The sequence below is a fragment of the Nematolebias whitei genome, chromosome 1 (genome assembly GCF_014905685.2).
Source record: "Nematolebias whitei isolate Nwh7 chromosome 1, NemWhi1, whole genome shotgun sequence".
Taxonomy (NCBI): domain Eukaryota; kingdom Metazoa; phylum Chordata; class Actinopteri; order Cyprinodontiformes; family Rivulidae; genus Nematolebias; species Nematolebias whitei.
The window spans coordinates 3,120,777-3,144,088 of NC_056498.1; the positions used below are offsets into that span (position 1 = coordinate 3,120,777).

The 23,312-nt window shown below is 42.8% G+C and overlaps 1 protein-coding gene across 1 annotated transcript in view; it reads right to left on the minus strand.

Moving 5' to 3' along the window:
- zanl (zonadhesin, like) overlaps positions 1 to 23,312 on the minus strand; it is a gene marked incomplete in the record, with an annotated part of 443,805 nt that overhangs the window by 306,703 nt on the left and 113,790 nt on the right. Inside the window, 1 exon segment of the mRNA XM_037681443.1 lies at positions 1,201 to 1,397. Coding sequence (XP_037537371.1) covers positions 1,201 to 1,397 — 197 coding nt within the window.

Sequence of the window (23,312 nt, forward strand, 5' to 3'; positions counted from 1 at the left end):
CTCCTCATCTTTAAAAAAGTCATTGAGGATAAACGTCTTGTTGGAAACAGACCTTGCATTGATTAAACACATCCTGATAGGGTCCAACGCAGACACAGCCGTGGAAGGAGAAGCGGGCGCAGGTTATGAAGAACAGCTCCTCCAGGTCTGCTGGTGCGTCGCACAGGTAAACAACTCCAGGTGTTTACATGGACTGAGCGCGCGGGCAGCTGGCCAGCAGCCGGGCCCCGGGAGCACCACGGGTCAGAGAGGAGATGATCAGATCCAGAGCGAGTCCTGATAGAATAATCCACACTTTGCCTCAGTTTCACCAAAATCCCTGCATGCTTCCCACGACGTCTGCGACGTTTCCTCCATGGAGAAAGGCCAGGGCCACACAGAAGGAATGCAGGAATCTCAGACAGGACTGGTGGAGGAGAGTGCTGGCTGCTGTACAAAAACTCCTCAGGCATTTCAGCAAATGTACGGAGCTCCAAAACTTGTTTTTAACAGATTCTGAGATGTGCTTGAAGTTGACCTGTACTTGTTTATCTTTATCTAAAAGTACCAGGAATTTCTGGGCGTAAGATCAACTGCTTATATAAGACTGTTTCCCATCAGAACTGTTTTAACAACTAGAGCGTTTAGATGTCAAGCTGACCTAAGAAGAATTTGTTTCCCAAGTGTTTTCCTAAAATGGGAAAGGACTGATAAAAGTGTTATACAACCCTCTGACGTCAATGAAAGGTATAAATAAGAACAGAAGTATGTTGAGACAGGGGTTCTGTCTTTTGAGGTCTCGAGGTATTTCTGCCTGTTTCACCTTAGAGGTAAAACTTCAAATAAAACCCCCATTTTGCTGTCAAACAGAACCAAGGTGTCTACTGTTTTATTTAATGAACCCAAAAGTATTTAATGTAGTAGCCACTATAATATAAATAAACATCCACTCTTCATTATTTTAAAAATAATGTAAAAGTTGCAAATGGAGTTAAAGTGCAGGGATTAGAGTTTTCAATGAACCTCAGAGGGTTTTAAAGCTCCAGGCAGACTGAACACTGGTGTACCAAATCCAAACTATAACACATTGTCACATTAACACTTGGTCACTCCAACACCTCACTGTAAGTGGAAGCTAAAGACAAAGTGAAATAACAGCAAATTGTCCAAGTAATGCTCTGAGTACATGAGTTTGGACCTATCAGAACCACTTCACTGTACCTTGTAATACTGGCCATTTGTGAATTTGCAGCCACAAGAATTCTTCTGGACACATTTCCCAGCACTCAGGACGTAACCAGGATCACACACACAGGCCTCTGAGCAGGTTCCACTGCAGGAGGGGGGCGGTCCAGTACATGTCTCCTGACAGGGGTCTGCACAGGACTCATAATGGCTGTTGGGGGAGCACTTCAGAGCTATGAAAAAAAAGAAGAAGCTGAGATTAGTTTTATGATCATCAATCCATTCATTATCTTTTATTTGCTTCTTCCTTAACAGGTTGCAGGGGTCACTGGTGCCCATGTCCAGCAGTCACTGTACAAATGGACTGCACTTATATAGCGCCTTTCTATCTTATAAAGATACTTAAAGCGCTTTACACTATAATCTGTGCCCTCCATTACCCATTCATACAGCACTCTACTATATCTCTACAAAGAATAATCAGAGCTTTATCACATTCATACATTGATGGGAAACACATCAGAGACAATGAGGGGTTCAGTGTCTTGCCCAGGGACACTTCGACATGTGACTGCTGGTGGAATCGAACCCCCCCAACTCTTGCATTGGAGGACGACTGCTGTAACCACTCAGCCACAGCCACCCTCTTGTAGCCACCCTACAAGTGGTGGGGCACACCCTGGACAAGTCTCTAGTCCATCACAGGGACACCTTGGACAGGTTGCAAGTCCATTCAGTACCCTGAAATGACTTTGGTTGTGACTTGGCACTATATAAATAAACTGAATTGAATTGAATCACAGGGACACCTGGAAAAGTCGCAAGTCTACCACAGAGACACCTGGACAGGTCTCCAGTCCATCACAGAGACACCTGAACAAGTCTCCAGTCCATCACAGGAATTCCTGGACAAGTCTCCTGTCCATCACAGGAACACATAGAGACAAAATTGACAACCATTCACTCTCTCATTCACACCTAGGGATAATTTAGAGTTACCAATCAGCCTAACATGCATGTTTTTAGTCTTTGGGAGGAAACCGGAATACCCAGAGAAAACCCAGGCAGCAAGGAGAGAACATGCAAATCTCCACCTAGAAAAGTCCCCAGCCAGGATTTGATCCGGCGACCTTCTTGCTGAGAGGTGACAGCTCTACCAAGTAAGCCACCATGCTGCTCCAGTTTTAAAATCATACATAAACATAAGAAGGAGGTGCAGTGCTAAAAATATTTGGGGCAGGATGGATAGGACCTAAAATGAACTCCTAAACGTCGATCATAAATTTGGGTGTGGCTGCCAAGGTGGGATCAAAGTGCTATGAGGTGGGTATGACAACAACAGAATATGCATGGGCAAGAAGACCTTTTCACAAAACGTGGACATAAAGGTAGACTGTGATTTTGAAAAACTGGTTGTTCAAAACACAGCCTCATGGCAATTTGGTTCCAAAAACTCAGAGTTCAATGAGACTGTAGCATACAATTAAAACAAGTTTTCTCTCACTGCTGAACCCATTTTAAGACATCAGCAGTCTTCCAGAAGTCGCAGCTCAACGAGATACCAGCAACTCAAAAAACACCTCCCTACCAGTCTGTGTGCTTCATTTCAAAATCCTTTTTGGTTAACGAATAAGCAAACTCTGACTTTCTGACTGGAATATTGCTCACATATGGCCGAGTTTTAATTGTGAGGGATTTCATTGTACATGTCTGCTGCCCTGAAAAGCCTTTGGCTCAGGAGTTTCTAAATCTGATCCAGTCTTTTTTTTTAATCACTGTCTTTTTATTAAAGTTTTTCCCTTTCTACATACAAATTGGAAGCCGTGAGTACAAAGGAGTCATACATATTGGTCTATTTAAACTACATACTTAAACAAAAATAAACAAAAAAAAAAAATCAAAATACTTCCTAAAAAATAATTCCATTCACTCCTACCCAGGTCACTGCCCTGCACATTACACACTTACCCATGGCAAGAATGGAGATCACATTTTAATAAAAAAGAATTCACCTGAAATATTATTGTATATTTTGAAATGCGTCAAGAAAGGGGCCCTGTGTTTTTTTTTATATTATTTCTGAGTAGAGTGCTGAAGAGAACATCTTATTTTTTTTCGAGTTTTAAGCATGACATAAAGTCATATAACAACTGTTTGTGAGTTGGAGGAGCTGCACCCCTCCATCTGATTAGAATCGCTTGCCTCACTAACAAGGAACAAAAAGACAACACCTGTCTTTTAGAGGCTGATAAATGTAATTCCTCACCACTAATGCCAAAAAGAGCCAGGAGAGGGCTAGGTGTTACTGCAACTCTGAGGAATCTGGACAGGGTGTGAAAAACATCTGTCCATAACTGACAAAGACTGGGACCGGACCAGTACATATGGACCAGTGTGGCCTCGGCAATTTTGCATTTGTCACAGTATGGGGTGATTTCCCGATAGATACGAGACTGTTTGCTTTTGGAGAAGTGGGCTCTCTGTACCAATTTAAACTGAATAAGACAGTGGCATGCACACAAAGATTTTGTATTAACAAGTTTAAGTACAGAAGCCCATGTCTCATCTGGGATGGTCATGCCCAAGTCCTCCTCCCATAAAGCTTTTAGTTTGGGTGAGGAGGTCTCTATCGTGTTTAGCATTTGATTGTAAAGCCATGAAATCAGCCCTTTATGGGTCAGGTTCCATAGTAAGATGGTTTCCAACAGTGTAGGCTCTGGTAGAGAAACTGAGCCTGAAAGATGGGATTGAATAAAATTTATGTCTTGTAAATATCTGAAAAAGTGGGATTGTGGTAGACCATACTTATTGCTAAGTTGTTCAAACATTGCTAATTTCTTCTCTATGAAAAGGTCCTTAAAATGAAAAAGACTGCTCCTGTGCCAATCCAAGAACACCCCATCCTGAAGAGATGGTTTAAAGAGATGGTTAAGTGCAATGGTGCTCCATATTTCAGTGAATGTTTCACTGCAGGATTTTCAATGGAGTTAGGCAAGGAGAGTGAAAGTGGAGAACGGAGCATAGTCGGTATAGATATATTATTGTTGCTGTGTAATTCCATAGTCACCCAGTCAGTCAGGTTATGGTAAAAATACCAGAACACTAAGCATCTGAGGTTAGCATACCAATACTAAAACCGAAAGTTGGGGAGGCCAACACCTCGTCCCCCCAACCCACTCTTCTTCAGGTTTTTGAAGATTAAGCCTTGGGCATTTACCCCTCCAACTGTAGGATTAAAAAAAAAAAATCCAGCTTGTTAAAAAACATATTGGGAATAAAAATAAGTAATGCCTGAAAAAGGTATAACAATTTGAGTAATGTAGTAATTTTAATTGAGTTAATATGGCCTACCAAGGACATGGAAAGTGGCGTCCATTTTGTGAGGGATCTTTTCACTTGGTTTAACAGTGGAGTCAAATTCTCTTTGAACAGGTTTTTGCTTGGGTATTTTTGTCACTGTGATACCCAGATAAGTAATTTTTTGATGTTCAATTCTGAATGGCAGATTGGTAAAATCTGACATATTTACTTTACTACTTAAAGGGAAAAGCTCACTTTTGGTAAGGTTCAGCTTATACCCGGAGATCTGGCCAAATTGGCTAAACAGATCGAGGGCAAAAGGCAGTGAAGTTGATGGCTTGGAGATAAAAAGTAAAAGGTCGTCTGCATAAAGCGACACCTTATGTTCCATGTCATTTCTCCAGATGTCGGATATCTCCTTACTGGTACATAGTGCAATGGCGAGGGTCTCTATGGCCAGATCAAAAAGCTGGGGGTTAAGAGGACAGCCCTGCCGGGTGCCTCTTTGTAATTTAAATGGTTTTGAGGTTTGAAAATTAGTACGAAGTGTAGCAGATGGCTGATTATACAATAATTCAATCCATGAAATTGATTTCCCCCCAAAACCAAATTTACTAAGGACTGCAAAAAGATAGTCAAACTCAACCAATTCAAAGGCTTTTTCAGTGTCAAGAGAGACAAGACACTCATCTGAGACTGTGGGGCTTGAATAAGCTATGTTAAGCAGCCTTGTATATTAAAATATGATTGGCGATCTTTAATGAAACCTGTTTGGTCTTTTGAAATAAGTGATGGTAGGACGGTTTCGAGTCTACAGGCAAGAATCTTAGCTAAAATTTTGACATCTGTATTCAGGAGAGAAATAGGTCTGTATGAGGCGCATTCCATTGGATCTTTCCCTTTTTTTGCAACAAGTCTGATACAATCTAAAAAAGTTAAATCTGGTCCTCTGGACATTCAAAAAAAACCAAACAAAGCAAATCAACAAAAAAATGTAGAAACGTTTCGTCTCTCATCCGAGAGACTTCCTCAGTCTGAGGAGCTGTATTCAGCTCAGTCTCTTAAATAGCACCGTCTCAGAGTGGATCAACCAGTTTTGCTGCTGACAACCAAAACCAGCTGATCACATGCTCAAGAAGGACCATCAGCCTAACAATGAATCATTAGCACACTGATGGCTGTTTACTGTTCACAGAGGGCTGAGTGATACTAGCAATCACAGCATTGTAAGAGGGGGACAGTTGAACCCGGAGGCCTCCACCCCTGTTTAACGATGGATGATTTCTTTTCACAAAGATGACCTCCTTTACTCCTCTCTCAAACCATCGTTCCTCTCTGTCCAGGATGTGAACATCTTCATCCCTGAAAGAGTGACCGCTGGCCTGGAGATGAGTGTAGACCGCAGAGTCCTGGCCTGATGATGTTGATCTTCTGTGCTGGGCCATCCTCTTGGCCAGTGGCTGTTTTGTTTCCCCGATGTAAGACTGATCACAGCCCTCCTGACACTGAACAGCATACACAACATTATTCTGTTTGTGCCGGGGGACTGGATCTTTAGGATGAACCAGTCTTTGCCGTAATGTATTTTGGGGTTTAAAAGCCACTGGGACTGGGATGCAAGAGCAAACGTTCAACTGAGTGTATTGTCAAGGTCAAGCTTTGTTTTAAGTTCAACACGTTTTTTTTTTTTTTGATGTTGCACGTTTGTGGTGAGACGTATTGTGTAACTTCCTGTTTTCTCTGCTGCAGCTTGAGTAATTGGTTTGCTCAAGTCGTCTTTTGTTTTCTGGATTTATCTGTCTTTTGCAAAGTTTTTCATTCTAGTACACAAATACCCTCAGTACAGCTGTTTTTCTACTGTTGGATAGTGCTTGAAACACCTTTTGTCTTTCAATGCTTCTCAGTTTTATTGGTGTTTTGGGATCTGCTAGCTCTTGTTAGTGTTAGCTTAGCATGACTGCTGCTTCTCTCCCAGCTTCCTCTGTTTTCAATTGCTCCATTTGTCAGTTGTTTAGCTACTCCTCTTCCTCATTTAGTGGTAATGATACATGTAACAAATGTAGTCTTATGGTAGCTTTGGAGGAGAGGCTGTCTGAACTGGAAGCTCGCCTCTGCGCTGTAGAAAAACCAGTAGCTAGCCAGGTCCTCTTAAGCCCCTTATCCACAGGGCCTTTTCGGGCTCCTATGTAACCAGTTCGGGCCAATTGCGTAGTTTCTCCACAGTGCCTTCAGCGGTGGAACCCGCATGGTTTTTGGGACCTGCTTCTCTGGGGTCCCAGGTCTGGTTCTTGTTGGGTCCAGATGTGACTGCAGCGCACTGCCGGTCACTGATTGGTCAGGGGGAGGAGTCACTGGATCTTTCAGAAACTTTTCAAAACACCAATCCGCCGTTTGCAATTTCTCGGACTGGAGTAGCGGCTGGATCTATTTTAAAGATTTTAAAAACAATAATGACAACACCATGGCCTAATGCTGGAGTGCTGGCATGTTTTTTGTGCTTGCTGGCCGATGACAAAATTCAGAGCGAGCTAGATGGAGCTCCGCCGGTCTACCCGGGTCCTCTCCACCGGAGCGTCGGAGCCGGGCAGGGCGTCTTCTCCTCGAGCTAAAAGTTATCTGTGGAAGTAAGTAAAAAGCTATATTTACTGTTACATTTTTTTTTAGTTGAAAACTGTGTGTAAATGGTGTTAAAGTCTGTTTTCTTCGAGAGCTAAGTAGTAGAGAAGCTAGCTGGCTGTAGTTAGCATGTAGCTTTGTGTAGCTTCTCATCTCAATATACTACTGGTAGATATCGCCGGGATATGATTTTTATGTCATATCAAACATCCCAGTCAAATGATAGATACAGCAGGAATGTGGACAGACCGAATGGTTGGCAAAAAACAAAAACATTACGGCCATGTTCTGTTCAGCCAGCATAGATCGTCAGATCGCCATACGCGTAGCAATGATTGCCATACGCGTAGCGCAAACTGACGGCTGCATTTATCTGCTTTGAGAGCACCATACACTTCTATTTAATTAGCCATATCACACCATCACGTAGCAGTTAACCTGTCAGATCATCATACTTTGTTATTAACCACTGTATGATACCCTGACGCCTCAATCCGCCCTGAATTACAGCTGTATGACACCCTGATGCCTCAATCCGCCCTGAATAACAGCTTTATGACACCCTGAGTTAGCATTTAACCTGTCAGATCATCATATACTTTGTTTTTAACAGCTGTATTACACCTTGATGCCTCAGTTCACCCTAACTTAGCAGTTTAGCAGCTGTATGACATCCTGACTTAACAGTTTAACAGCTGTATGACACCCTGACTTAACAATTTAACAGCTGTATGACACCCTGAGTTAACAGTTAAGGCAGCAGAATTATTATATTGTCCTAATATTGTTTAAATTCACAAAGCTCGGACTAACTTCAGTTGCACTCTTAGTACATAAACAAACAGTTTTTGCTCCACCTGAAGTCAAGCACATATTACACACAAAGCGTCACCAAAACGATTTAATTGTGGTTCAGGAAATGCATTGCACACTGTAAATTGTGTAAATACACAATAATACCATGTGCACTTTGCACCAAAACAATTTACTAACTTACTTTTTATTGTATCTTGCAGTGTAGGATGATCATACGGCCACAATAGTGAAACATACGATCGTCAATACTAACTAAATAGTCCTGTATTAACGTGTAATGTGTATCATTTCAGGTTAATCAGTCAGTCCCTGTCTGAAGATCCTCTAAACCATGGGTGTCCTTGGAGAAGGATGGGACAGTAATGTGTGGCCACTGCACTTTAAAGCAAGTATGTCATGACACAAACATTCAAAACTTGAAAATTACAGTTAAAAGCAAAGGATAATGATGTTTAGAGGAGATTATAACAATGAATTTTTTCTTGTTTGTCAGATGGGGATGTGAAAACAGCTAGCCAGACATATGAAGCCATCGCTGGACCGCAGCATCAGGATCTGAGAGTTTTTGCCTCCAGACTACACATCAGCTGCAGCGGACCATACCTCGGAGCTTCTCTGGACGCTCTGCTCTCCTGCACCTGCTGTGGCAACGGTGTTTTGAAAATAAAATGTCCACATTGTGCCAAAGATGCTGGAGTCCTCGGTGCCTCAGTTAAGAAACATTTCTGCATTGACAACACAAACAGGTCCTATGAACTAAGAAGAGGTCACACAGGTACACCAGGTACAAGCTCAGGTGTTTGTGACAGAGCAGGAGTGCTGTGACTTCATGGTGTGGTCTGTGTCAGATGACTTTATTCAGAGGGAGGATTGTGTCTGATGGTGATTTCTTTACTGAAGCAGTGAAAAATGTAGAAATGTTCTATAGGTCAGCATTTTTACCTGAGCTATTGGCCAAATTTTATTTTTAATTATTGTTACATGTTTTGGAGCAGCCAAACTAACACAGAATTAAAGCACATGGTTAAGATTCCACTGTTGATATTTTAAGATTATATTTCATACATAACTGCAGATTTAGTAACATGTTTGTTTTGTTTCTACAAATAACACCAGTCTTTAATTGTTTTTAACTGTTACAATTTTATTGACGTGCAACATTTACAGTACTCAAATAAAGTTGCTTCGATATTTTGAATGGACTTTATTAATTTATAAATGAATAAATAAATAAATATATATATATATATATATATATATATATATATATATATATATATACGTATATGTACATATATGCACATAAAAAAGGAGAAAAGCCACAGGCAAAGCAGAATGTTCAAAACAGAAACAAAATCATCCATTATGGTTGTGTGTTCTTTTCCAGCTCTTCTTCTTCTAGTATGTGTTAGTGGTGGTTAGTAAAGAGCTTAATGTAACACTAGCACCACCAGCTGGTAAGGTGCATTGATATTAATGATCCGCCCACTAAAGGTGAACTATGGACTCTGTGTAGACAGAAATAAACCGGTCCCACAGGAACTGGCCTAAAGAAGGATCAATAGGGTCCTTCAAGGACCGGACCTGTGGATAAGGGGCTTTAGACATCACGGAACCACTGAGACTAGCTCCCATTAGCAGTCCTCCAGCAGACCCCGAGCAGCCGGGACCTCAGGCCAGCTGGGTGACGGTCCTGAGTAAGCATAGTGCTAAGGCTAAGCCCCCAGTTCACCACTGACCCGTTCACATTTCTAATTGATTTTCCTCGCTCAATGACACACCTGCTGAGAAGCAGACCTTGGTTATTGGCAGCTCCATAGTCCGAAACGTGGCTTTAGGGACTCCAGCGACCATAGTCAAATTCATTCCGGGGGCCAGAGCAAGCGACACTGAATCTTATTTGAAACTGCTGACTAAGGCTAAGGCTAAATACAGTTAGATTGCTATTCACGTCGGCGGTAATGACACTCGGTTATGCCAATCCGAGGTCACTAAAATTAATGTTGCTTCGGTGTGTGACTTTGCTAAAACCATGTTGGACTTCGTAGTTTTCTCTGGTCCCCTCCCCAACCTGACCAGCGATGACATGTTTAGCCGTATGTCGTCATTTAACCGCAGGGTGTCCAGGTGGTGTTCTGACAACGACGTGGGCTACATATGCCCCTTTTCCATTAGTACCGGTACGGGCCGGTACAGCCCGGCTCTACTCTACTCGGTACGGTACAGGTTGTGTTTCCATTATGCTTTCAGTACCGGTTCCAGTGGGCGGGGTTCAAATTGACGTCACGGCCTCTCACCAGCTGGTGGCGCTGAGACGCAGAAACTGTTTTCAGTACAGGTTGAGAATTTATGTTATTTTGAAGTTGTGTGTATGTATGTGTGTATGCATGTATACATGTGTATAAATATATATATATATACACATATATATATATTTATACACACACACAGATATATATATCATATGTGATATATATATATATATATCACATATGTATATACACACAATTATGTATATATATATGTATATATATACACATATGTATTTATATACATATATATGTATTTATATATATTCATATATATTTATATACATATATATGTATTTATATATATTCATATATATTTATATACATATATATATGTATTTATATATATTCATATATATTTATATACATATATATTCGTATATATTTATATACATATATACATATATACATATATATTTATCTATATTTATTTATTGATATAAATATATATATGTATATAAATTACATATATATGTATTTTTATATATACATATATATTTATCTATATTTATTTATTGATATAAATATATATATATGTATATAAATTAAAACTCTGATGAACCAGATTCTACAAAAACATTACATTTAAATTTTTATAGGTTTTCATCATCATTTGATGTATTTGCACTCATTGTGTCTACTTTTAATGTTCATTTTAAATGTGTGGTTTCCTTTCTTGTTCACATATTTACATTTTATTTTAGCTTTGCTTTAAAGTTCTTGTTTTGTGATTTGTACATTTGTGAGTTAAAATAAAGTTAAACTGAAGGTCGTCTCTTCTTTAAACATGTTTGAGGGAAATATTCCTGAGATCCAATAGTTTTGTGTCTTTTTATGATTTTCAGCTGAGTTAACGGTCATTAAAGTGAAAACAGGATTTCACGATGAAGCTGGCACCGTTTATTTATTTATTTTTTTTAATCTTCAACGCTCTGCTGGTCTCGCACGACACTGCCCGCAGTCACACGATCCTCTCCTCCGGAGAAGAGGAGGCTGGGAGACTCATCCTCCCAGCTCCAGTTCAGCTGGTGACTCACAGAGTCCGTTCCAAGGCTCCAGCCGCGCGTAATCATGAAGGTCCGACCCGCGCAGACAGGCGGACAGAGACGGGTCTGCGACGAACGGTGGAAGCGATTTTAAAAAACATTTTACGTGTAAAAAAAAAAAAAAATCATTTTTAAATCGCTTCAGCATTTTTTTAAAACATTTTTTGTATAAAAACAAAATGTTATTTTATTTAAAAATCGCTTCCAGCGTCCGTCCCAGACTGTCCAGTCCGCCTGGCTGCCGGGCGGGATCGGGATTCAGCCTTCATGATTACGCGCGGCCGGGGTCTGGCAACGTCCATCTGCGAGTCCCCATCTCCAGCTTCACAGTGACCTGCGGAGCTCTGAGCACACAAGGCTGGTATCCAGAACCCGAGCCTCCGAGTCGGCACATGGATGGATCTTCCGCGGTGACCAGCTGAACTTGGAGCCGGGGAGATGACGCCCTGCCCGGTCTGGCGCTCCGAGGCTCTGGAGGGAGGATCAGGGTAGACCAGCAGAGCTCCATCCAGCTTGCTCTGAATTATGTTGTCGGCCACCAAGCACAAAAAATGCCAGCACATCAACATTAGACCAAGATGTTGTCAGTATTGTTTTTAAAATCTTTAAAATAAGTCCAGCTGCTGCTCCAGTCTGAGAAATTGCAAATGGCGGATTATTGTTTTGAAACGTTTCTGAAGGATCCAGTGACTCCGCCCCCGACTCCGCCCCCGACCAACCAGTGACCGACAGTGTACTGACGTCACGTTTTTGTACCTCTTCGTACAGGTTAGAACCACAGAGCCAAGGGTACTGAAAATAGTAACAGGTGCTAAGTACCGGTACTAATGGAAAAGCCTCAGAACCGGGCCAAGTAGGGTCGAGTCGGCCCGTACCGGTACTAATGGAAAAGGGGCATTAGATAACTGGAGTTCTTTCTGGGGAAAACCTGGTCTGATGTGGAGAGATGGCATCCATCCCACTTTGGACGGAGCTGCTCTTCTTTCTAGAAATATGGCTGATTTTGTTTAACCCCCAAATTATTGACAACCCAGGGTCCAGTCCAGGAAGCAGAGTTGTAGTCCTCCACACCTCTCTGCTGCTTCTCCTCTGTTACCCACCCACACCCACATTGAAACAGTGTCAACTCGCCCACGGCTCAAATTAAATAAACCAAAAATCAGCTCTAAAAATATAAACCATAAAAATCTGATTAAAATAAACACAGTTACTTTACCAGAGCAAAATCATAAAATCATTAAATGTGGATTATTGAACATCAGATCTCTTTCTTCTAAATCCCTGTTAGTTAATGAACTGATAACTGATCATCATATTGATTTATTCTGTCTTACAGAAACTTGGCTACAACAGGAGGATTTTGTTAGTATAAATTAATCCACTCCTGTTAATTATTTAAATTTTCATGTTCCTATTGTTGGCTGAGGTGGAGGAGTAGCTTCTATTTTTCAGTCAGGATTATTGATTAATGCTAAACCAGTTATTAGTTATGATTCTTTTGAATCGCTGTCCCTCATTCTTTCTCATCCAAAATGGAAATCAGAAAAGCCACTTTTACTAGTTGTTATATATCGTCCACCAGACGCTTACTCTCAGTTTTTGTCTGAATTCTCAGAATTATTAACTGATTTACTATTAAATACTGATAAAGTCATAATAATGATTTCAATATACATGTAGATGTAGATAGTGAAAATTTAATAGAGTCAATTGGTTTTACCCAAAACGTCCGAAGATCTACTCACTTTCAAGGTAAATGGACAGTAGATACATAGCACCTTTCTATCTGCCAGTCCAGTTTGAGTTTACCCTCCTCCATCTAACTCCTAAGTCGTGCATTCCTGCACGTCGCAGCCGGACCATTAACCACTTCACAGCCACACGTTTCACAGATGCTTATAACTCTGAAATGATAATTCAGCCCCCGGTGTTTCTCACCTCCACTGAGGAGCTGACATCCCAGTTGAACTCTGTCTGCTTAAAGACTCTGGATGATCTCGCTCCTGTTAAAACTAGAAAATCAAAACTCAGAGCAGAACTTTAGCTGAGTGACGTCACCAAGGCCGCTAGACAGCAGTGTAGGAGGGCGGAACGAAAGTAGAGGAAAGACAGGCTGCAGGTCTCTTTCCAAATACTTAAAGAGAGTTGGCACTGTTATCAGAAAGCAGTAAAAGCTGCTAAATCCAAATACTTTTCTGATATCATTACCTCAAACTCTCACAACCCACGTGTCCTCTTCTCCACCCTAAACTCTGTTCTCCACCTCACTGAACCATCACCTCTGGCAGCCTCGACTGAGCTGTGCAACAACTTCTTGCATTTCTTTTTAGAAAAAATTGCGACCAACCGGGCTCTCATTTCCCCTCCAACTCATGACCCATCCATCCCACCTCAATCTGTAGCTGTATTTGACCATTATGAACCCATCACTATATCTTCTCTAGAACAGATCATGTGCAGCTTGAAACCTTCTGGTTCCCCCTTTGATGTGGTCCCCCCTCGACTACTAAAGAAGGTTTTTCCTACTCTAGGTCCGTCCATTCTTGCCATAGTAAACAGCAGTTTATCCACTGGTGTGGTGCCAAAATCCTTTAAACATACTGCTGTCCAGCCTCTCCTGAAAAAAACAAACCTTGACCCCTCAGTCGGATCCAACTTCCGGCCTGTCTCCAAACTCCCATTTGTTTCTAAACTACTAGAGAAAATAGTCGAGTCCCAGTTGAAGTGCTTCCTGGAGGATCACACCATCTTAGATCTATTCCAATCTGGCTTTAAACCTCTCCATAGCACTGAAACTGCCCTGCTGAAGGTCTTTAACAACATTTTCTTATCCACAGATACTGGTGATTCTGTACTGCTTGTCCTATTGGACCTTACAGCCGCCTTTGACACCATCGACCATGAGATCCTCATTGCTAGGTTGGAGCAGTGGGTGGGCATCACAGGGTCAGCCCTCAATTGGTTCAGATCCTACCTCGCTGACAGATCCCTTTGTGTCTCCATCAAGGATTTTAGTTCTGCAGCGACAGAGCTTAAATGGGGGGTTCCGCAGGGGTCCATCCTGGGTCCCCTCCTATTTTCTTTATACCTTCTGCCACTTGGTGCTATTTCCCGGAAACACAACATACCCTTTCACTTCTACGCCGATGACTGTCAAATTAATTTCCCCCTAAGACATAGTGGTACATGCTCTATTCAACCTCTGTTTGACTGCCTGTCTGACATCAGGGACTAGATGGCTTTAAATATCTTAAGTTTCAATGAAAAGAAGTCTGAAGTCATGTTGTTCCCTCTCAACGACATGATCACAAACCACTGCATCGACCTTTCCACTCTATCTCTGTCAGAAAAACAGAGTCACTAATCAGGGAGTGATAATGGACCCTTCCCTGAAACTTAACAATCATGTAAATATGATTGTTAAATCATGTTTCTTCCAACTGAGGCGACTGTCTAAACTGAAGCCCATATTGTCCAAAAATAACCTGGAGACAGTAATACATGCATTCATTACATCTAGGCTTGATTACTGCAATTCACTCCTGTTTGGTATCAGTTAGACCTCCATTGCACGACTACAACTGGTCCAGAATGCAGCAGCCCGATTTTTAACCAGTACAGGCAAAAGAGAGCACATTACACCAGTTTTGGCCTCACTGCACTGGTTACCGGTTCACTTTCGAATCCAGTTCAAAATACTCCTGTATGCCTACAAATCGCTGAACAGTTTTGCCCCCCCTCCCCCCATCTCTCTGATTTGCTACAACCGTATGTCCCTCCACATTCCCTGAGGTCAGCGGACCAGTTGCTCCTCACAGTTCCAGGAACTCGTCTTAAGCGAAGAGATGACAGGGCCTTCTCTGTAGCAGAACCAAGTCTTTGGAACGAGTTACCTCTGCTTGTCAGACAGGCCCCCTCCCTCTCGGTTTTCAAATCCCATTTAAAAACCCACTACTATTCAGTAGCTTTCAACACCAGAGGATCTGTGTTTTGAACCTGTATGCTCCATACTGGTTTGTCGTCATATTTATTATCTGCATTGTTTTTGTCTATATTCTGATTCACTTGATTTTGTGTATTGCTTTGTGTGTTGTCTGTTGTTCTGTCTGTACAGCACCTTGGTTGGCCTTGTTGCTGTTTTAAGTGCTCTATAAATAAAATGGTATGGTATCTTATTTCAAGATATTCAAAGAGCTTTACACTACAATCTGTGTCCTCATTTACCCATTCATACAGCACTTTACTAGATCTCTACAAAGCTAATTGAACAAATCATTCTAAAGAGACTAATAAGTGTTTTATCACATTCATACACTAATGGGACACACATCAGAGGCTATGAGGTGTTCAGTGTCTTGCCCAGGGACACTTCGGCATGGTGGATTCTAACCCCCAACTCTTGCATTGGAGGACAACTGCTCTAACCACTCAGTCACAGCCACCTCTCATAATCACACTGACCTTGTTCTTACCTATGGTATAGAGACTAAGGACTTGGTAATAGTTCCTCAAAATCCTATTCTGTCCGACCATTGTTTATAACCTTTGAGTTTACATTAAATGACTACACAGTCACTGAGAGTAAATTTCATCTCAGCAGGTGCTTATCAGAAAATGCTGTAACCAAATTTAAACAATCTCTTCCATCAATGTTTTCCTCTGTCTTGCAGAGTAATGCATCAGAGAACAGTGACTTAGATCATCTAGTTGATCATCTTACAACTTCAATGCAAACTTCACTTAATAAAATTGCTCCACTGAAAAAGAAAGTAATCAGTCAGAGGAAACTGGCTCCTTGGTTCAATTCTGAGTTACGTACTTTAAAGCAGGCATCTAGAAACCAGGAGAGAAAATGGCGCTCTACTAATGTTGAAGAATTTTATTTAACTTGGAAAGATAGTCTGCTAACATATAAAAAAGCTCTCCGTAAAGCTCTCCCGAACCTGACCTCTCTAAGTGGCTTTAAACATATGTTAAGTTCCTGGCAAGAACTAATGCAGACATGTTTCTGTTTTAATTTTCTACATCGCTTTATAATCTAGCTGGGGTTTTTTTCGCTACTTTTTCCTTTTGGTTGTCATTTTATTTTATTTTAATTTGTAAAAAAAAAAATCTGTATGCTCCTTTTATGATTGTCTATTGGTGTCTTTGTTATCCACTGTTGTCATCACTCTTTGTTAAAGAAATCAGGTCTCTTGTAAATCCCCGAGGCTCATTGGGATTAACCTGTATAATTAAAGGTTGAATGAAAAAAGCTAAAACTTTATATTACTCATCTTAATAGAGTAGAATAAAAATAACCATAGGTTTCTGTTTAGTACTATTGCTAGACTAATTAAAAGTCTCATTTCTGTTGAACCATGTATCCCTACAACTATAAGTAGTGATGAATTCATGAGATTCTTTATAAATAAAATTATTTCAATTAGAGAGAAAATTCAAACCATCCTTCCTTCTATCTCTAGTCCCCTGTCAAATGAGGCAATTTTAAAAATGTCACTAGAGCCTGATTTATGTTTGGACAGTTTTAGTCCTGTTGAGCTCTCTGAATTGTCAAAAATAATAACGTCATCCAAACCATCCACATGTCTGCTAGATCCCATCCCAACCAGACTGTTTAAAGAGGTATTTCCCCTAATTAATGTCCACATTTTGGATCTACTTAATTTGTCTTTAATGAATGTTTATGTACCACAGTGCTTTAAGGTTGCTGTAATTAAACCTTTACTTAAGAAGTCTGATCTTGATTCAGAAATTCTGGCCAACTATAGACCTATATCTAATCTAACTTTCATCTAAAAAATTCTAGAGAAAATAGTTGCAGTTCAGTTGCGTGAACATTTACAAAGAAATAATCTGTTTGAAGAGTTTCAGTCATGGTTTAGAGCTTATCATAGCACAGAAACAGCAATAGTAAATGTAACTTATGATATTCTCATGGCCTCAGACAATGGACTTGTGTCTACACTGGTCCTGTTAGACCTCAGTGCTGCATTTGATACAGTTGATCACGATATTTTACTACAGAGGCTTGAATATGATACTGGTATTACAGGAACAGCTCTAAAATGATTTAAATCATATCTATCTGATAGATTCCAGTTTGTAAATATAAATAATGAATCTTCTTCATACACCAAAGTTAGTCATGGCGTTCCTCAGGGCTCAGTGCTTGGGCCAATACTCTTTACATAAATATATGCTTCCATTAGGTAAAATTATTAAACAGCATGGGATAAATTTTCATTGTTATGCTGATGACACACAATTAAATTTGTCCATTAAACCCAATGAATCATATCAGTTACTTAGACTACCAGAATGTCTTAAGGACATAAAAACCTGGATGACCCTTAATTTTCTCATTTGAACATAGACAATACTGAGGTTTTTGTTTTTGGACTTGAGCATTTTAGGAATACATTTTTAGTCTTTCACCTCCTTGGATGCCATTAATCTGGCCTCCAGTTCTAATGTTAAAAATCTTGGTGTTATTTTTGATCAGGACATGTCTTTTATCCCCCACATTAAAAATGTTACTAGAACTGCCTTCTTCCATCTGCGTAATATCACTAAAATTAGAAACATCTTATCTAAAAATGATGCAGAAAAACTGGTTCATGCATTTGTCACGTCTAGACTGGACTATTGCAATGGTTTATTATCTGGGTACAGCCTAGCTCCATCTTATTATTATTATTATTCAGATTATTATTATTATTACAGATCTTCTTCTTCCATATTTTCCTAACAGAGCACTTTGCTCTCAGACTCCAGGTTTACTTGTGGTTCATAGAGTTTCCAAAACCAGAATAGGAGGTAGAGCTTTCAGTTATCAGGCTCCTCTCTTGTGGAACCAACTTCCAATTTCTGTCCGTGAGGCTGACACATTATCCAGTTTTAAAGTGAGATTAAGACTTTCCTTTTTGCTAAATCCTATAGTTAGAGTTGGCTTGGGTTTCCTGAGCTGTCCCTTAGTTATGCTGCTATAGGCTTAGACTGCTGGAGGACAAACTGACCACAATTTTCACTCTGCTACTGTCTTTACTTACCCTGATCAACCTGTTTTGTATTTGTAATTTTTTTTTCTATCCTTAACATGTGTTTTTCATCTTTCAAGTACACCTGGACCTATATCTGGACCTACCATTCTGTGTTCGTCTGTCTCTCCTTCCTGTCCTCTCAACCAGCCGGTCAAAGCAGATGGCCGCTTGTCCTGAGCCTGGTTCTGCTGGAGGTTTCTTCCTTTAAAAGGCAGTTTTTATTTCCACTGTTGCCACTGTGCTTGCTCAGGATGGGAGACTGCAACGAAGCCAAGATTCAACTTGTCTGCTGGATTCCTTAGATAGAGAACTTTACTAATTGGCTTTTCTATGTATGTGAATGTTCCTGTAAAGTGCCTTGAGACAATTTTGTTGTGATATGAAGCTATATAAATAAACTGAATTGAAATTGAATAAAAAAGTTCCGGACACATTATGTGCACATTTTACGTTGATCTCTTTGATTTGTTGCATTAGGTTATTCTGTTCACAAGTGGACTGTTTTTTATTTATTTTTTTCTGAGTAGGCAATGATCTGGCCTCTGATGTAGGCCTTAAAGGTATCCCACATTACAAGGCTGGAAGTCTCTTGGGAAGAGTTAGTGTAATGCACTCTATGCTGGGGTCAGCTAGGCCTCCATCTAGCATCTCCAGCTCGTCCAGAATGCTGCTGCTTGGCTCTTAACCAGAGCATGTAGGTTTGAGCATATTACACCAGTTCTGTCCTCCCTTCACTGGCTCCCTGTCCGTACTAGAATAGATTTTAAAATTCTCCTGTTGCCCTATAAGTGTCTAAATGGCCTCGCACCCCTTTATGTCTCTGAGCTATTAGAACCATGTTCCCTCTCGGGCCCTGAGGCAGCCTGTTGTACTAATACTTCATCCCCTGAAAAGCGAAACGCAGAAATTTTCTGTGTTTTGGGATGATCGGTATGTGAAAATAAGCATCTTTTAGATCGATGGAAACAAACCAGTCGTTTCTCTGAATGTTGTCCAACAGCTGTCTGTTTGTCAACATGTGAAACGGTCTGTTCATGATCGCTTTGTTGAAAGCTGACAGATCCAGAATCGCTCTCATCCCTCCGGTCCTTTTGGGGACCAGGAAGTAGCGTGAGTAAAACCCTGTGTTTTCCTCTCCGTTGGGAACTCTTGAGATTACGCCTTTTATCAGAAGCTCCTGAACTTCTGCATTTAAGGCTGAGATTTGGTCTGGTGATGACAGGACCGTCTCTATAACTCCTCCGAACGGAGGGGGTCGGGTTGCAAATTGCAGCGTGTAACCCTTGCACAACACTCTGTCCATCCATCTGTCCGGCGAGCAGGTTTTTTGCCACTCTGCGTAACGTTCGTGGAGTGGACGTGCGTTTAAATGATGCGCCGTGTTTTGAACGGATGTCATCCAATCCTCCGCCTCGACCGCCGTCATGCGTCGCGGAAATGTTTTCCGCGTGACCCAAGGCGAGGCTTCCTCGAAAGGGCTGTTCTGCGCGCGCCCGTGCGCTGTGTCTGGATCGCGAACCAACCTTCATGTCTGGGCGGGGCGGTGTGTGCCGAGGCGAAGCGTGTGCCAGCTGATGACGTCGTGGGGCTGCACGTTTAACGTCGCTGTGCGAACGTTGAGAGGCGGAGGGCGTGACTTCATCAATGCCGTGCTGTCGAAGTGAAGGTTGTGAGCCTCGCGGGAGCGCACGTTTTCTCTGGAGGGACGCGCGCCGCTCTCGCTGGGGGCGGGGCTCGTCACTGGATTCGTTCAGCTGTCTCACGCTTATGCCGCCGTGATCTGCCGATCGCTGAGACGCGGTGGATGACGGCTGCTCACGTTTGCTCAGGTGAGGCGTGTGTTGTTTTCGCTGAGAGCGGGGGCCTCCACCGGACCCGGCCTGCGGTCCCACATTTATACCGATGTGAGCCGGTGAGCGCCGGGCAGCTGTGCGTGCATCATCAACACAGCGCCGTTTGGATGGAGGCTGCTTGCCTCGCTCGGGTGCGCGTTTAACACCGCTTGGGTGGTGATCGTGCGGGTCTGATTGACAACGAGTTATTTCGCTTACCGTGGTGTCGCGTGAGCGTCTCGACATGTGTTGGAGCGGCGGTGGGTTTAAAAAACCTTTATTTAAGGACACCGGCTCTTTATGTGTGGAGGATGTGTGTGTAGCGGCTGTGAGCTCATTCGAGCTTACAAACTGGCTAAAAACAGACACTTTGATCATTGAAAAATAATTTATTTCAATTCCTATGTCATTTATACACACATCCTCCGCAGACCGTCATTTCTTAAATCTTCTCCCTCGTGAGCTCTGCGGTTTGTTTGCCCCGAGCGCCGTCTGCAGGCGATCTCTGGGGAAACGCTGAAGTGCAGGTTGCCGGAAGGAGGGGGGGGTGGTCTCTGACGGGCGGGGCTGGTGGTGGAGCTGAGCGAGACGAAGCTGCTGCTGCTGTGGAGCGTCGATGTTTCTGCCTCTGCTCGCGACGATCTTTCCAGCGGGCTGGGGGACGGGATGAGCCGCGCGGCTTGATGAGATGGCGCACAGCTTCCGACATCTCCTCCGACTGCTTCGAGTTCGCCAGCATGGTCTTTAAGCTGCTTCCGAACAACGCGTCCGATGTGATGGGGCCCTCCATCAAGTCCTTGTGCAGCTTTTCCGGCAGCAAGGGAGAGTGACGAAGCCAGGTGGAACGTTGGATTACCGTCATCCACGCTGCAATCCTCGACAGGCAAACCGTGGAAGCGGCGCACATGTTGAGGATGGCGTCTGCCGATTTACACAGGGAGCTCTTTGTCTCCTCTGGCAGGTCTGCAGCCTCCAGCCTCTTCGACATGCTAAATGCTAGCAGCGCCACGTTGTTGCTAGCTGCGGCCGCCTGAAAAGCACACTGGTGGGCTCGGTTGGAGAGCGCGGTCACCGCCTGGTCGTGTTTCCCCGGAGGGACGGGACGCTTCTCCAACCTGGACAGCTTCGCTCCGAAGGCTTCCACGAGGCTTGGCTCAAGGGGGGGTACCGAGGGATAACCCCGTTCGGTGAATCCCTCCACTCTGGTGATGGGGGCGTAAGTAGAGACGGGCGCCCTTAACCTACCAGGACCGGCTGCGGCCTCGTTCCAGTACGATGTCACCGCTGGAAAACGAGGCCAAATGGGATCAGGACGGCGAGCCGGCGTGGAGCCAAACCTTCCCGCAAGATCATCCGATCTGAGCGGGGGGGGGGGGGGGGGGACGGAGAGCCCCTTTACGTTAGCAGCTTCCCGGATAATGGCGGGCAGCTCCAAGAGGAGCGCGCCGACGGCAGGGAGCGGTGTGGTCATTGAGGCGGGAAACCCCGGGGGAGTCGAGCATCCGCTCGGCCTCCCTCTTTCCAACATTGCGCTCCCCGGGATGGAACGAGTGTCGGGGCTGCTGCTAACATCACCGGTCCCAGAGGAATCATCCGAATCACTCCGAGAGCCGGCGTCGAAGAAATCCATGGCGTCGTCCAGCGAGCAGTCTCCCGCCACGGACAGGCAGTCCTCGATGGTAGCCTTAAACAAGGCTGCTCTCCTCTGCCTTTCCTCCGGTGGAAGTTCGTCACAGAGGCGGCAGGAGGAAGCGCGGGCGACGTGGCGGGGACCCAGGCATCCCTCGCAGGTGTCGTGCCGGTCGAAGCTGAGCAAGTAACCGGTCTTGCAGGAGGGACACAAGCGGATGGTGCTGGAGCTGGACATCTCGATGAATAGGTCAGTTGTTTTATTATATTAGCTTGCTGAAGAAAAATGGGAGCAGATTACCCGCTCTTAATGTAATTTATACGGATCGGGTGGGGCCCACACAGCAGGTGGGCGTGGACTAATTTTTTCAGTATGATGCTTGCGCATAACGGGATAAACCCATCAGCGACAGCCTTAAAGGGCGAAGCCTATATGACATAGAACTTTTCATTATTTAAATGTTAATTGCTGCTTGAAGGTTAGTCAATACAGGTAAAAGTATGAAGCATAATTAAACTTTGTCTATTAAATAAAAAATAGTCTATTTTAGTTTTAAAAATCATTGTTTAGCTAATTAAATCAAATGTTATCTTAGTTGTAAACTTGCAAGGTGAATTAATTGAGGTTATGCAGTGGTCAAAACCTGTGAACGGTAATGATGAGACAAACAAAAGCGACGCTATTCATTTCACTAACAATGCTGTACTTTTGATAAACAGAGAAATATCTATCTACAGCACTCTGTGAAAAAAGAATACCTTATTCATGACTGCAGTTTGTTACATATATTTATATATTTTTTTTCATTTTCAAAAGAAAGACTTTTGTTGCAAACTTTTCCAAATCTGATAACTGTGAAAGTACCTAGGTACATTACTGTGTGGCAAAATTTAACATGTGCGCCTGCCATTCAAGGTAGAGCTGTCATTTCTAACCCAAGCCCTAAGCCCGGCCCCACTCGGCCCTAATTCAGGGTGGGCTGGGCCATGATAATGTGCTGGATGGGTGGGCTGCATCGGTGCTGGGCTTTTAATCAGGTCAGGATCAGCCGCAATCCATTTATATGATAACATGGCCTGCCATATTTTCATCAGCCGCACGCGACCATTTCGCCGAGAGCTGATCGGCCTTGAAAGAGGTAAAAAGTTCAGTTAAGATTCAGATGGGACTATACTGCCAGGCAGCGATCCATCGCCCAAATGGACGTTCATTCAGCCGCTACACTCAGTGGATGCACGCGGCCGACGACCCAAACAGGTGAGATCCCAAAGCAGATGTGTCAGAGACAGGTCCGTGTCTGAAGAAATCAGAATGCAGGTAGAATCAGGGTTTAAATGCTCTATTACGGCCATGAAAGGACAAACACCTCTCAGCTCCAAATTGTCTACCCCTTTTATTCAGCTGTGCATCTCTGACCGTTAATAAATAATTAAAAATGTTGGGGGGTTTTTCGGGTTCGGACCTGTAATTACTGTAAATTCGTCGTGGGGTTCGGAAATTATGACTGCGGGCTGGGGCCGCTCGGGTCGGATCAGATGTTTTGGGCTCGAATGCAA